Source organism: Pygoscelis adeliae, unplaced genomic scaffold (genome assembly GCF_000699105.1).
Source record: "Pygoscelis adeliae isolate BGI_AS28 unplaced genomic scaffold, ASM69910v1 Scaffold131, whole genome shotgun sequence".
NCBI classification, from domain to species: Eukaryota; Metazoa; Chordata; class Aves; order Sphenisciformes; family Spheniscidae; genus Pygoscelis; species Pygoscelis adeliae.
Window position 1 is genome coordinate 182,411 of NW_008824058.1, and position 13,503 is coordinate 195,913.

General features: G+C 37.2%; 1 protein-coding gene across 1 annotated transcript in view; it reads left to right on the forward strand.

Annotated features, from left to right (window-relative positions):
- BAZ2B (bromodomain adjacent to zinc finger domain, 2B) overlaps positions 1–13,503 on the forward strand; it is a 131,932-nt gene that overhangs the window by 63,649 nt on the left and 54,780 nt on the right. The window contains exons 6-9 of the mRNA XM_009334018.1: positions 6,717–6,923; positions 7,593–7,991; positions 10,396–11,005; positions 12,301–12,597. Coding sequence (XP_009332293.1) covers positions 6,717–6,923; positions 7,593–7,991; positions 10,396–11,005; positions 12,301–12,597 — 1,513 coding nt within the window. The remainder of the gene's footprint in view (positions 1–6,716; positions 6,924–7,592; positions 7,992–10,395; positions 11,006–12,300; positions 12,598–13,503) is intronic.

Genomic DNA, 13,503 nt, shown 5'->3' on the forward strand with positions numbered 1-13,503 from the left:
ACTGGTGGATGAAAAGCTGGACATGAGCCAGCAATGCGTGCTCGCAGCCCAGAAGGCCAATCGTATCCTGGGCTGCATCAGAAGCAGCGTGGCCAGCAGGTCGAGGGAGGCGATTCTGCCCCTCTACTCTGCTCTGGGGAGACCCCAGCTGGAGTACTGCGTCCAGCTCTGGAGCCCTCAGCATAAGAAAGACACAGACCTGTTGGAGCGGGTCCAGAAGAGGGCCACGAAAATGATCAGGGGGATGGAACACCTCTCCTAGGAAGGGCTGAGAGAGTTGGGGCTGTTCAGCCTAGAGAAGAGAAGGCTTCGGGGAGACCTTATTGCAGCCTATCAGTACTTCAAGGGGGCTTATAAAAAAGATGGCGGCAAACTCTTTAGCAGGGCCTGTTGCGACAGGATAAGGGGGAATGGCTTGAAACTAAAGGGGGGTAGATATAGACTAGATATAAGGAAGGCATTTTTTATGCTGAGGGTGGTGAAACACTGGAACAGGTTGCCCAGAGAGATGGTGGATGCCCCAGCGCTGGAAACATTCCAGGTCAGGTTGGACAGGGCTCTGAGCAACCTGATCTAGTTGAAGATGTCCCTGCCCACAGCAGGGGGGTTGGACTAGATGACCTTTAGAGGTCCCTTCCGACCCAAACTATTCTATGATATATATGTGCAAAACGTAAGCTTTGTTTCTACGGTGCAGAAGTAAACCTTTTTCCAGATAATGTCTCTGCGTTTCTGACTATTACTGCAGTTATGCAGAATACCAAATAAATTACTATCTATTAATATCTCCAAATAGCTTCCGAAAAGTTTATATCATAAGTAAATGAACAGACTCTTTTCTCTTCAGTTTTTGGCTTTTTGCCTTATTCAGGATAATGAGCTGCTTAAGTTAGTTACTTGTTAATAGGAGTATCACTGAAAATTTCACCTCTTTTTGCCTTGTTTTCAAATTTCAGTCAGGATGTTTGTCAGCATTGTTACCTTCTCCTTTGTATTAGCATTTGTCTTTAAGTATAAGTTCTGTATCTTTGTTACATTTTCTTTTGATGTGGGTACTGATTTCAAACTCCAGTTTCAATTTGCTAAATAACTGAGTTGCTCTAAAACAATGTACTCAATCAATTAGTATACTTCCTTTCTTAAATTTATTTAGTTTTCTATCTTAACATTTAAATCATCTGTCTAATGCAGATAAATTTCAGGTTGTCAACAGTTCTGCTTCCTATGTTCTTGTAGTAGTTTTTCTAAAACTGGAGTGGAGTGAGTTTGTTCCTGTTCTTGATATGCTGACATTCGAGACGTTCCTCTAATCCTTATTCTTAACTCCTTTTGCTCTGAAACTTTTTGAGGTAATTGGTATTTGTCTATGCATAATGATTTGAATAAGCTTTACTGTGAAAACATACAGAACACTCTGAATGAGAACACCAACATGAGGAGAAGATGAAGAGATTTGATTTAAAAAAAAACCAAACAACAATCAGTATTTTTATTTTGGTATGTTAGAATGAAGCCACAACTGGAACTGAAGGCAGAGGAGTAAGCAGGGGACAGTAGGTAGTTGGAGTATTTTATGCTGGACTTTGTACAAGTGATGCTACGTTTTTAAATTTCAAAGTTTAACAAAACTCTTTTTCTGAAGAGCACAGTTTATTTTAAAACATTTTCGTTATACTTCTCTAAATGTTCCTTTCTTTAGGGTTTTATTTTTTTATTATTCATCTGCTGATTTCTTCAATCATATCCTTAGTTGTAATTTTCTTTTGAGGTTGATATTTAAAAAATTTCTTTTTAAACAGAAGAAAGGCAAAGCTGATACCGAGCTGTTTGTACAGTTGGTGAAAATCTAAAGAGTTAGTTATTGTGCAGTGTTTTCTTTGAAACATTTCTGGTTGAATTGTGGTTCTGTTGTCCTACCATCTTAGGGAATCCTAAAGTGCAATCTGGTAGTAACTTGTATTATATAAATTTCTTTGCCTGGAGTGTGTGAAAAAGAACTTCTGAGTTGATAGAAGCATCTGTTGTTCAAAGCTGTAGTTATTAGTAGTTCTTATCCAGTTCCTTTTGTCTAGGGTGTGTATTTGACCATTCAGAAGGCTATACATATCAGACAATGATAAACCAGAATCTGTCCAAAACATGAGTTTAAAATTGTGCCAAATCCTCACTCATCACTGTATATTTGTGGCGTACCATGTTACGTCTGTTGAGCATAATGATGTTGCATTGAAGATAGATGTCATCGTGATGATCTGATATACTGTCCATGACATTTCTTAACATACAAAAATTTGGGAACTGCGTTACCTTTTTACTTTGCTCTGTTGGTCACTGTGTTGATAACATTAGCATGCTGTAATTGTCTTCTTTTAAGCCTGCCCTGTTTGTGGCCAAGATAAAACTGAATAAGCAGATACACTTTATCAATAATCATTCATCTGAATGTGCTGCTTCAGCCTCACAAAAGAAATGTAAAACTGACTGCCCCTCTATTGATTCGCATTAGTGAATTTCTAGGATGAGGAAGGTTAGTAGGATTCTTACATTGGTAAAGCAACAGTCTCCAGGGAAAGAAGGCACAACTGGTGAACTGGAGTCTCATTTGGGTTAGAGAAAGTCCCCTTCCATTATGGGCAGCTGGTGAGATAGGAATCTACTCCAAGGTCTTGCACGGGGGGCTTTTACTTACCTGGATTCCAGAATTAGCATCGGGATGCTGGGTTATTAACTGCAGTCACATCGTTTGCCTTTAATATCTCTTCTTGGCAATTACCATGTTGTATTTCCTTTATAAACTTCAGTAATTTGAAATCATGACTAAAATCTTTTAAACTGTCACTTCAGTCACCTTTTTATGGGACTATCCCACTGGGTCTTTAAGGTTGGGCTACTTTTCTTGGTATTCGTATTCAGTCTAGATTATTGCTTCCTGAACAATGGACATTTTCAATTAGCATAACCATCCAGCAGTTTGGCAAAGTCAGTGAACCAAAATCAAATATGAAATTTATTTTAATTGAACGCACTCTTGCTTCAACTTTTATGACTATATTGTTGCCAATAGAGGAACTAGTCAAAGTGAAATTTGCTCTTTTAATATAACTTAATAATAATTTTTTTATTGAGCGTATTTCTTGAAGAGTCTTTTATTATCTTTTTCTAAATAATATATTTTTTTATATTCTATAAATATCTGCCTGGTCTTACGTATGTCTTCAGAAGTCTAATGCTCTCTTTTTTTCTGTCTAATATATTTCAGCTGAAGTAGAACTACTTACTTTTTGGTGTGTACTTTTCCTTCTCTTTCTTGACTGTTTTCTTTTGTGTCAGCAAGCTTTTAGAATTTCTTTCAAGTATTTTTTGTTGTTCTAAATGTCTTTACAGAGAGATTTTTCTTTACAGTTATCTTTTTCTCCTTCTGGCTTACATTATTTGATTTAGTCTGAATTATTTCTTCTCTATGCAGTTTACTGGTTTTTTTTTTTTTTTTCCCCTCAGCTGCTTTACCTTTTATGCTGGATCTGATAGAAACTTCTCCATCAAGATTAATCCTTTCATATCCACTAAATGCACGAGTTTAAATTTTCCCTATCATTACATTTTCTCTAAGCTACTAATTTGCCATCCCCTCGTGGGGAATCCTACTAATCCAACTTCTTTGTATTGGTTTTATCTATGTCAAAAGAGATTCTATTTGTTTATGAAGTAGAAACTCCCCGGAAAGCAGTTGTGTTTCATAATGTAGTTAAATGCCTGTTTTGTTTTAAAGCATTTGATTGTTTACAAGTTATACTAAATTTTATGTCAAAATTAGCTGTCCCTTTTTTTACTTGAGGTAGTTCTTTGTGAATCAGACTTGTGTGTTGGATGTTGCTTGGCACTTGCCGCCTCCCTTTTCACAAGAATGTTCCTGACTCCTTTCTTGATATGGTAATTTTCTTACTTTCTTGTCTGCAGTATGAAAAGATAGGTTTGTAGGATACAGCAGCTAACACATTTTGTTAAAGCTAGACGGACAGCAAAAGTTTTAAAGTCTTGATGAGTGGAAGTAAACGCTATCAGCTAAGTAAGCCCATTGACATACTCTTCTTTTTCCAGACTGTTACATGCATCTCTTAAGAAGCTGATGTTATGAATATGTATTTCATCAGCACCGTGAATAAACTGGGTATTTCTGATTTTAGTATTATTGTAGTGTTTTGGGTGTTTCCTTTTCCACATACAGAGATAAATAGAGAACCATGAAGGGGAAAAACTAGAATAGAATCCTAGAGATGTGATTCCAGGAGGCATTGTTACTTTTACTGCTTCAGATCATGGTCTTGTCCTTCATTTTATGGTCTTAACCTTCATGAAGAAATATTCTGCATCTGTGCCAAATATTAGACAGGAAGATACTTAAATATGATGTAAAGGACACCAGGAGTGAAACATACAGGACCTACCATAGACCGGCACAGTTACTGAGGTCTGTTATTTTTTGTCTGCATACATTCAGGTCGTTGTCCCTCATGTGAAGTATCAACTGACACCTTTCTGACTTGAGCAGTGAAACAATAAATTCAAATAAAGACATTTAAATTCTTAAGATTTCCCAACAGTGAAGCAATGCATGTGACAGTATGCAGAAGGTATGATGATATGAAGTATTACCGTGTTCATCACAGGAATCGATAAAGAGAACCTAGTTTAATAAAAAAGATACAGATACCAGCCAATTGACAAATAGATGAGACTTAATGCACCTTACAGCTTCCACGTTTCATAGCTTATTCACAAAGTAAATTAAATCCTATTGTTGTGGTTTAACCCCGGTGGGCAGCTCAGCCCCATGCAGCTGCTCGCTCACTCCCCTCCCAGTGGGATGGGGAGAGAACTGAAGGGTAAAAGTGCGAAAACTTGTGGCTTGAGATACAGGCAGTTAAATGAAGAAAGCAAAAGCTGCATGTGCAAGCAAAGCAAACCAAGGAATTCATTCACTGCTTCCCATCAGCAGGCAGGTGTTCAGCCATCTCCAGGAAAGCAGGGATTCATCACGCGTAACGGTGGATTGGGAAGACAAATGCCTTAAGTCCCCCCACTTCCTCCTTCTTTCGACCAGCTTTTATTGCTGAGCACGATGCCATATGGTATGGGATATCCCTTTGGTCAGTTGGGGTTGATCAGCTATCCCGGCTGTGTCCCCTCTGAACTCTTTGTGCACCCCCAGCCTGCTCGCTGGCAGGGCAGTGTGAGGAGTGGAAAAGGCCTTGAGGCTGTGCAAGTGCTGCTCAGGAGTAACTAAAACATCCCTGTATTATCAACACTCTTCTGGTCACTATCCAAAACATAGCACCATAGGAGCTACTATAAAAAAATTAACTCTATCCCATCCAAAACCAGTACACCCACTTATAAGAATAAGCTTGTTATGTTCTCCCACTAATTTAAGTGCATTTCTTCTTCATAAGACAGGGATTTTTGACATAAAATCGCTCTTTCTTTTTAGCCTCTTGTTTTATAATACACCTACCATAAAAAAGTAGATTTGAAAAGTAAACTTTCGGGGAAAGTTTTCTTAAGAGAGTGTATATTTTTAAAGTACTGTTTCTCTGATGCTCCTGTCTGCATTGTTATCTAGAATTGCTGCAACTTTTTTGCCCTCTAGTCACCTACTTTTGTTGTCCACCTTTTGTCCTTTTGACTAATTTTAACCTTGCAATTCCCTCACTGACTCCATGTGCCCTGTTTAGATGCTACGTAACACTTTGCTGCTGCTACCTGACATCTGTAATCACGTTTCTCTACCTTCCAGCATCATTCTGCGAACTCTTTTTAATGATTAAATAGGCTTTAATGCAGTAATACATACTTTCATGTCTTTCACGTAGCCACCATCGTAATACTCGAGTCCATATGTACCTCCTTCAGATGTGTTTGTAAAATACACAGATTCGTTTTAGTTAGCTTCCCAAAAAGCTAACTGTCCTGATTCATTGCACTTTAAAATCTGGTCTTGTAGTGTCAACATTTTGGAGTTCCTTTGGTTTTTACACCTTTCTTCTTTTTCTACATTCTTGTGTGTTGCTTCTTTTACTTTCCCATTCTGGTCTGCAAATTTGTTCTTTCCAAGAATTTAAATATAATATAGATGTCAGAGTATTTCAGCAGATTTTGGTCCCATTTTTCAGAAGCAGATCCCAGAAGCAATTTGATGAGCATACTCTTCTCAGTCCTCAAAAGCTTACATTGCTGAACAGTGCATACTGTGAAATTGCAAGTTAAGTAATGTAGTTAAATGAATGTGTCACTGAAATATATTGATGAATCTAATACGTATTGTTCTTTCTATGTTAGTTTGCAATAAAGCTTTTGGTTTTAATTTTTTTTTGAAGCAGTACATTCTGTCGAGGTTTGCTGGATGTGAATTCCAGGCCCATTTTCTAGGCCTAAATTTGATACATTGCTTTGAAATGTAGTTATGCCAACTGTTCTGACAGTGCGTGTGGTCAGAAAAATACTTTAGTGGAACTTCGTGACCTGTTTTTCATTTTCATCATCTTGTGAAGCACTTCTTCCTCTCCATTCTTCTGCAAAGACAGTCAGTTGTGTTCAAGGATTGCAAATCACTTTACTCCAAAGTCTTACTGTTTTTTGTTTTAAAGATTATGCATAGTAATAAGATGATATCATAGATTAAAGCTGAACCATTAATAGAGCATTCATCTTCCTGGTAGAAGCCCAGAAAAAAAGCAGTGGAAAGCTCTAGTAACAGCGACAGTGATTCGGGGTCCTCTTCAGACACCTCAAGTGAAGGCATAAGTAGTAGTGACTCTGATGATCTAGAGGAGGATGAAGAGGAGGAGGAGGACCAGAGTGCTGAAGAGAGTGAAGATGATGAATCTGATTCTGAAAACGAAGCACATCACAAAACCAAGAACAAGGTATGATACCTCACTCTGCTCACAGTCTTGTCACTGAAAGCTGTTCATGAAAAATTGACGTGTTCACATTTGTACCAGTGAGCAATTATTTAACTACACATTAATGAATGCTAAGAATACTCTTTTTGGTTTTGCTTCAGGGTTTTCTGGAGTTTCTTTGCTTCCTTGGCGTGCGTGCATGTGTGTGTGGTGGTGTTCTTTATGGGTTAGGAGTTTAACAGTTAGACTGTTACTTTTGTTATAAAGTGGGAAATACAAAGACATTAAGTGCTGTGTGCTGATAGTGTATTGGAAATACATCTTTCTATGGATACTGCTTTGGCAGTTGCTTTTTTCCTAGTACAGTGGTTACTTTTCCTGGTAGCCAATAGAAGAACAAGCTTGGAATCTTGGGTATCCTGTTAGGTTTACAGTCAAAAATACATTTAAAAACAACCATGGTTTAGTAGTTCTTCTCTACTAAGCATTGTCTTCACATGCTGAAACTATCTGGGGAAAAAAAACCCTAAACAATAAATATATGACAAGATTGATTTTAAAATTATTATTGTTCATCCTCTGCCAAGAATAGCATAATAGTTTCATGGAGACTGATGATGTACTTTTTTTTTTCCTGGAAGGGTCTTTAATTGATCTAATATGAACAGTCAAAAATACATTATTTTGCAGGTGCTAATGCATAGTGGCGTAACAGATATGAAAACTGATGGACAAAAACAACATGAAAAGTCCCAAGAAAAAAGAACACACCAGCAGATACCTCTTGTGTCTGATTCCCAGACTCACTCATCATTCCAGTCCCAGCAGAAGCAGCCTCAGGTTTTGTCACAGCAGCTTCCGTTTATTTTCCAAAGCTCTCAGGCAAAGGAGGAATCTGTGAACAAACACACAAGTGTAATACAGTCTACGGGATTGGTTCCCAATGTGAAACCTTTGTCTTTGGTACATCAAGCCAAAAAGGAAACCTATTTAAAACTCATAGTTCCTTCCCCTGATCTACTCAAAGCAGGGAATAAAAATACCTCTGAAGAATCTCTCTCTTTGACCAGCGATGTAAGATCAAAACGGGTGAGTGAAAAATCACTGGTTTTCTTGGTTATTTGTAACCTGTGTTGCCTGCTTAACAAGATGCAACATTATGCTATCAAGCTCTTTCAAATATAATGTTTTTAAATTATACGTATATTTATTTTCACATCATATTTTTTTGACGTGTTTTTAGAGTTGATGCGGATTTCTGAATGATGTAAATTAAATTGTGTGAGTAGTATATGTTCTGAACTGTAGTGGTTGGTTTTTTGGTTTTGGGTTTTTTTGTTGTTGTTTTGTTTGTTTGTTTTAAAGAGCAGCAAATATTATGCTTTAATTTTAGAGATGATTCACTGTACATTACAAGTGCCCTGAACTATTCCATAACTTTATCTCGGAGAAAAGTTATCTACTTGGTGGTGCATGTGCAAGTATGCATACCCTAATGTATACATGATGTAATCATACACAACTTACTGTCACATAATGACAACCTTGAGTTTCATGCTCATCACATAGTGGAACTTTACAGCTCTGCTGAAAGCAATTGGTGTACTGGTGAGAATAATGGGTACAAAGAAAGCAAAGGATTTTGTCATGCATCTCTTCAGGAAAATGAGCAGCTAAAATCATTATCAAAATAAGAAAAGTACTCATGGGTAAATTGTGTGGCCTGGATATTTTTCCTATGCTTCTCCTAGTTTCAGTCAGAACGCTGATTTAATACTTTCCATATCTAGTATGTTATCATGGCTTTGCTTTGTTTCAAGTTGGATAGTTTTAAGTCAAAGTAATTAAAATTACCTATTTTAATCATGATTTTAAATAAAGTAACTGAAAGCCTTTTTTAAAAAAAATGTTTGATTTAATCTTGGGTTTTGTTTGCTCTTTAAAGACAGAAGGATATTCATGCACTGATAGCTATTAAAACTCAGTATGGCCATTGCAGTAAATTTGATCTTCCTTTTTACTGGTCAGGACTCTACAATATATTTACATGTGTCTGTGTTAACAGTTCTGTTGCTTACAAAAATTCTTTGTAGATTCTCAGTTTATTTTGTTAATAGTGATTATGGTGACTAGTGATGAATTCTCATGATTTCTATTCAGTTAGATTTGAATGGGGATTAGAGAATAAAAATCTAGTATTTTAGAAATCTTAAGGCGAGAGAGAGAGAGAGAGGAAGAAAAAAAAAGTACAGTTACCAAGGCAAGTTTCATTATTAAAAACAAATTTTGTTTTAAACTAAGTAGTACTGGTGAAGAGTAAACTGAACTCTGACTCACAGTCCTCAGTGAGGACTGAAAAATATTTTTATCACATAGTTTTTATTCCTAGACCAGAAGAGAAAGACTATTTTTCCTCTCAACTCCCAGTTACTTCGTAAAACTCAAATAAGCTAGTCATTTACCTGAAATGGTTAAATAAATTATAATTATGAAAACATATGTCTTTGCCATTGGAAGAGGCTTCTGCTGTCAAATTTAGGTTATGAGTCTTCAGCTGAGGATACATCACCATTTAGTGGTTTGATTTCTTTAAAACTTTTAATGGAAACATGCACTGTGTGAATATTTCTTTTATAGGTTTTCATAATTTCATATTCAGTTTTGAATGTTAGTAACTTCAAGAATATATTGTATTTGACTTAATATTTAAAAATTGATTTAGAATGTACCATCTTTATCCATTCTATTACTTTTTTCCATCAAAGATGATGTATTTTCTTTTTCCTTGGAAGAGTCTTGAGACTAAAGACAGTGTAAGCTTTACATGTATTTCTGAGCCACTACTGATTAGTTTTTATCTGAAGAACTTTCAAGTACTACTTTTTCAGAGTTAAAAAACTAGCGTATCACAATACTTTCCAGTAATACCTTTTTTCTCTCTCTCTTTTTTTTTTTTGATAAAATTTTTCTATGCCAAGAACCTTCTTTTGGTTTTCTGTTAGTATTGTAGTTGTTAGTGTGTTGTATTTACCTCGTGCTTTAAAATGAACAAATTACTAAAACGATTTTTACATTCACCAATGAGTTTTTATATGCTGAAATGAGTAGAAAGTGGTGTTTTTCCTATGCCAGTACATAAGAGTAGTCTCCTTTTAAAAATTTATTTTTTCAAGATGCTTAATATCTTTATGAAAATCACTGTCTAGAGTGATGTAGCAAGTGAAAAAGCTTCCTTACATAATTCAGATCAGCTTCATTTTGAGTTCAATTTGTCTTTTCCTACTTGATTTACAGTGAAAATCACGAGACTTGCATAACTTGTAGTTACTCATCTCTTCTGTTGTAGCTAGCACCTACTTTTGACCTACGAAAAATAGCTTAGCAGATGTTTAAGATTTCATACAGTTCACCTGCCTGAATATGGGGGGGCGGGGGGGGGGGGGGAAAAAAAAAAAAGTCCACATTTTATTCCTTTGTCTTCTTATTTCTTTAGGAACAATGTAAACAGACATTCCCAGCAGCACAGCTAAAGAAACAGGAATCATCTAAGAACCTGAAGAAGGTTATTGCAGCTTTGTCAAGCCCCAAACCAACATCTAGTTCACCAGCTCATCAAAAACTCACATCCTTGGAAAACAACCATTCTAATCCATTCCTGACAAATGCACTTTTAGGTAATCACCAACCCAATGGAGTTATTCAGAGCGTCATCCAGGAGGCTCCTCTTGCACTTACTACGAAACTGAAATCCCAGACCAAGATCAATGAAAGTGTAGCCATTTCTAGTAGTGCCCCCTTTTCTTTGCCGGTAAACTTGAGTGCATGTGGGAAAAAACCAACTGGTAACCGGACACCTGTTATGCCCTCTACCTCTCCTGTGTTACCTTGTTCAGGAAAGGATAAAACAGTCAGCAATAATGCAGTAAATGCAGTAAAAACACAACACCGCCTTCATTCTGCAAAACTGGTGGTGGAGCAGTTCAGAGGGCTAGACTCAGATGCCCCCAGCAGTAAGGACTCTGACGACTCAAATGATGATGACGACGACGATGAAGATGAAGATGAGGACGATGAAGATGATGATTCTGATGATAGCCAATCAGGTGGTTTAACCTTTTTAATAGGAAAAGCAGAAACTTTATTTTTTGAGTGTTGAAAACATGTATTTCCCACCATATTTTAAAATAGGGGTAGGAAATTTTGGGGCGGCATGGCTCACACAGCGTCCTACAGATATCCTGGAAAGTAGCACATGTCTGCCAGTCGCCCGTTGTGTCATATCCAAAATCATGTTTTGGGTATTCTGATACTTGGTCATATGGCAAGTATACTTTCAGCTGTCCTGGTAAGATGGCTCCACAACCTTCTGGAAAGGCTGTCAGAGACCCACCTTCCAGATGAATCACCCAGCCTGCAGCTAATGTACTGCTTGTGTGGCAAGGTGCTCAGGAGGGGGATGGAGAATAGAGGCTGGCTGATGGTTAATTATTCTGGCAGGCAGAGCCCATCTGCAGAACAGGCTTCCCCAGCCAGAGAGGGACTAAACAAAGGCCTTCAAATTGTCAAGAGTGGCAAGAAAAGCATGTTTCTAGGCTTCATTCAGGAGCACAGTAGTCAATGAGCAAGATTAGAGAAAAGTACCAGGGCAGTTGTAAGGGCTGCAGTGTTCATAGATAGCGTTCAGACTACTGTTTTAAAGGCTTTTATGCAATTCAGAAAGGCAAGGCCTGTTTTAAAGAGTTGATTGTATTCCCAGGCACTCCTTTCTCCCTCATGTGCTGATATCCCTTGGGTCCAGCCCCGCCTTCATCATTCTCTTTCCCCCTCTCATCCACACACCCTATACAAATCCTCTTTTTTTTTCCCTCACAGCTGTAGCCCATCTTCAGTTCCTTATCCTGTCTACCCTTTACTCTAACTCTTCCTTTGCCCGGATCGCCACACTTCCAATTCTGACACCTTTCAGCCTGTACCCAGTTCCATCATTTGCTTCCTCTTCATGCTAGATTTCACAACCTGTGAAGTGCCCTTCCTGTGGTAGTGTTCAACCACTGCCTGGCTCACAGGGGATGTCTTAGCTGTAGCTCATTCTAGGGGACGTAATCTCTTAAAATACTGCAGCTTCTGTCTCTCATCTCCTCATGGAAAAACAAAGAATTGTATCCAAAACAACAGTGCATTATCATGCAGAATTACTTTATGCTGTGATATTTGTAGTAATTTTAAAGTTTAGGTAGTTAATTATAACCTTCTATTTATAGTCAAGAGATGTTATAAAAAAAAATTAAAGTCAGAAGAGCTTATTTAATAAGGCAGACTTCGCAAGTGTTAGAACTTAAATGTATTTGCCATTAGTTATCGTCATAATGTGCCTTTTGCCACATTTTTTTTTAAACAGAGTCTGACAGTAATTCTGAGTCAGATACAGAAGGGTCTGAGGATGAAGATGATGAGGATGATAAAGATCAAGATGAATCGGATACAGACACTGAGGGAGAGAAAACTCCACTGAAGCTGAATAAAACTTCGTCCTCTGTGAAGAGCTCTTCCACTGGTCTTGCAGCTCATTCCACCCCACTTAACCTCCAAGTAGCAAAGACCCCAAGCTCTGCACCAGCTGCCTTATGTCCTGAGTCCCAGCCTGCGGTTTTTCTTGGGACAGCACCATCTACTCTTACACCAAGTACACACTGTGGTATCTGAATGTCTTGTTATAGTACAATGTAATGTCTAAGTGGCATGTGTTGTAAAAGTAATTATAAAAGTATTTTAGACACTGGTATCAAGTGATATCTTGACATAAGAAAGAAATGTTTTTACAGTAGGAACAATAATTCACTGGAACAACCTCCCCAGGGATGTGCTAGAGTCCCCGTCACTGGAGGTTTTCAAGATATGGTCGGACAGGGTGCTAGATAATGTCATGTAGGCTCCCTTTCCCACAAAAAGTTGGAACAGATGATCTTTTGAGGTCCCTTCCAACCTGGTCTATTCTGTGATCTTTTCACGGGTGTTTGCAACAGACATTAAAATCAAGTCAGCAGAATTGCAAGTTCTCAAGACCTGAACATTACACTTAGTCCAGGACATTCTAGCTTGTATAATTATTTGAGAGAAGGTAGGATGAAATAGCCAGAGTTGATATTTATTACATTAAAACTTTTCATTATTTAGTCTTTGTTATTTACCATTTTATTCTAAACTAGTTAGTTATTTCTAATTTCTATGCATTGTAGTTTGCATTCTGAATCTTCTATTTCTGCCCCTTCCTCAACAAGTTTAATAGCTGTATTTAGTAAAAATATAACTTCATTCATTGTTGTTTCAAAATTCTCAGTAGAATTTATGGATTTACATGCAAGGAATTATTTTTAAAAGGTTCATAAAAAGTACATTTAGCATTTGCCTGATGTTATATAGTGTTTATAATCCTTTATTTGGCAACTAATCTGTAAAATTTACTAATTACTACTGCTACAGAAAAGAATGCATTTTTGAAAGTCACACTTCTCAATTTGCATGGTAACAATTAAATGAAATTGTATATTTACAACTTTGAATTAGAAACTTGATATTTAATTAACATGCAAGTAAATAGATT